At 36.2% G+C, this 1,719-nt stretch overlaps 1 protein-coding gene across 1 annotated transcript; it reads right to left on the bottom strand.

Moving 5' to 3' along the window:
- Positions 1-1,413: 1,413 nt before the first annotated feature.
- LOC110931129 lies at positions 1,414-1,719 on the bottom strand. Its single transcript, XM_022174536.1, has one exon. The coding sequence runs from the start codon at positions 1,717-1,719 to the stop codon at positions 1,414-1,416; it is 306 nt and encodes a 101-aa protein (XP_022030228.1).

The following is a 1,719-nucleotide window of genomic DNA, read 5'->3' on the forward strand; positions in this document are numbered from 1 at the left end:
TACTCTCCAATAAATACCCAACACCACCCCACCACCTTCATCACAACAATCATCCCCAAATTATCCATTATCCATTATCCATTGCAGGGTAAAACATGAAGAACACCGGAAAAACCATCAAATCCGGCGGAAAACACGGCCAGGAAGCACGCAGGGACCGGAAATCAACCACCGGCATGAACGGAACTCCGAAAAAAGGAGGTCACGGCGGCAAGTTCACCTGGTCCGGTGATAACAACTTCTCTCCGGCTGAATTAGGTGGCTTCGATCGAGCTGTTGTTGATGATGACGTCATCGCCCCTACATCTTCTGATGACCGAGAGTAGATCAAGATGAGTTTGTTCGTCGTCTTCAGTTGTGATCGGATCTGATCTGATGTGAATAGTATGGATAATAAATTTAACTTTAGATTATGGTGGTGTTATCATAATTTTTCATGATTGTAACCGTTTTGAAGTGAATCCTTTTGTTTGTTTAATTAATATGAAGACGAGCTGAATGGGGTTATCAAGTATGACTATACTGGGTTTTAAAACATGCAGCGTGATATGTATTTGATTTAAAGTTGATTTTAGACGGGGGGCGCAGGATAGGGAGGGGGGGGGGGGGTTTTCGACCCTAGCTTTTCACTAAGTAGCGTATGGTATGCCGTTTTCGTATAGAATTTTTTTTTAAGGTATATACGTTTTCGACCCTCCGTTATGGTATAGTTTTCGTAAAATTTTTAGTTTAGATGATTGATACAAAATAAATTAATTTGGTGCAATTACAAAGAAAGTTAATTTTACTTCTATAGATGATTGATACAAAATAAATTAATTTGGTGCAATGTTTACAAAGAAAGTTAACTTTACTTCTAAAATGAATAGTTAGATACTTGAATCGGGCCAACCGATTGATTAATCATGTTTATAAGATGAATCGTGTTTAAATCAATGTTTTAAAAACCGGGTTTTAAAACCGTACCAAGTTTGACTCAAACGTCGTTTAACTTGTTGTACGGTGCGAATTTGTTGTAAGGTGCGATTTAATCGGATCAACTAATTAAACTTAAATCTATATATATCTATATCTATTCTATCCTTTATAATAAAGTAAATCGATAGGGAAAGTAGAGATAAATTGAATTCTATTCTTCATTCTATTCAACAATACAACATATATAGATAAACATAACTATAAACCCTAAAGCCCATAAGTAATAGGTTGGGCCTAAAATGTTTGGCTTATAACACTCTCCCTCAAACATTTAGAATTATACGCAGTTTAACAACATACTTCAGGATGATGTTAAATAGGTGATACTACTGGATCAGCTATGCTAACTCATTAAAAACCTTACTAAGAAAACTCAGTGGAACAAAACTTAGTTAAGGGAAAAAGAGTATAGCGTGTATAATTTTCCTCCTGAATTCAACAAACGTCTTTCAATCTACGAAGACCGATCTTGTGTGATAGCTGCTCGAAACTGCTTCTAGGTAAAGATTTCGTGAATAGGTCAGCTAGATTTTCACTTGACTTAATCTGGCGAACATCAATTTTCCCTTCTTTTTGCAAGTCATATGGTGAGAAATTTTTTGGTGAGATGTGCTTTGTTCGATCACCCTTGATATAACCTTCTCTGATTTGAGCTATGCAAGCAGCATTGTCTTCATAAATAATTGTCGGCTCCTTCTTTATCTGTTCTAATCCGCATGCTTCTTGTATGTGATTAATCAT

This window comes from Helianthus annuus, chromosome 3 (assembly GCF_002127325.2).
Source record: "Helianthus annuus cultivar XRQ/B chromosome 3, HanXRQr2.0-SUNRISE, whole genome shotgun sequence".
NCBI classification, from domain to species: domain Eukaryota; kingdom Viridiplantae; phylum Streptophyta; class Magnoliopsida; order Asterales; family Asteraceae; genus Helianthus; species Helianthus annuus.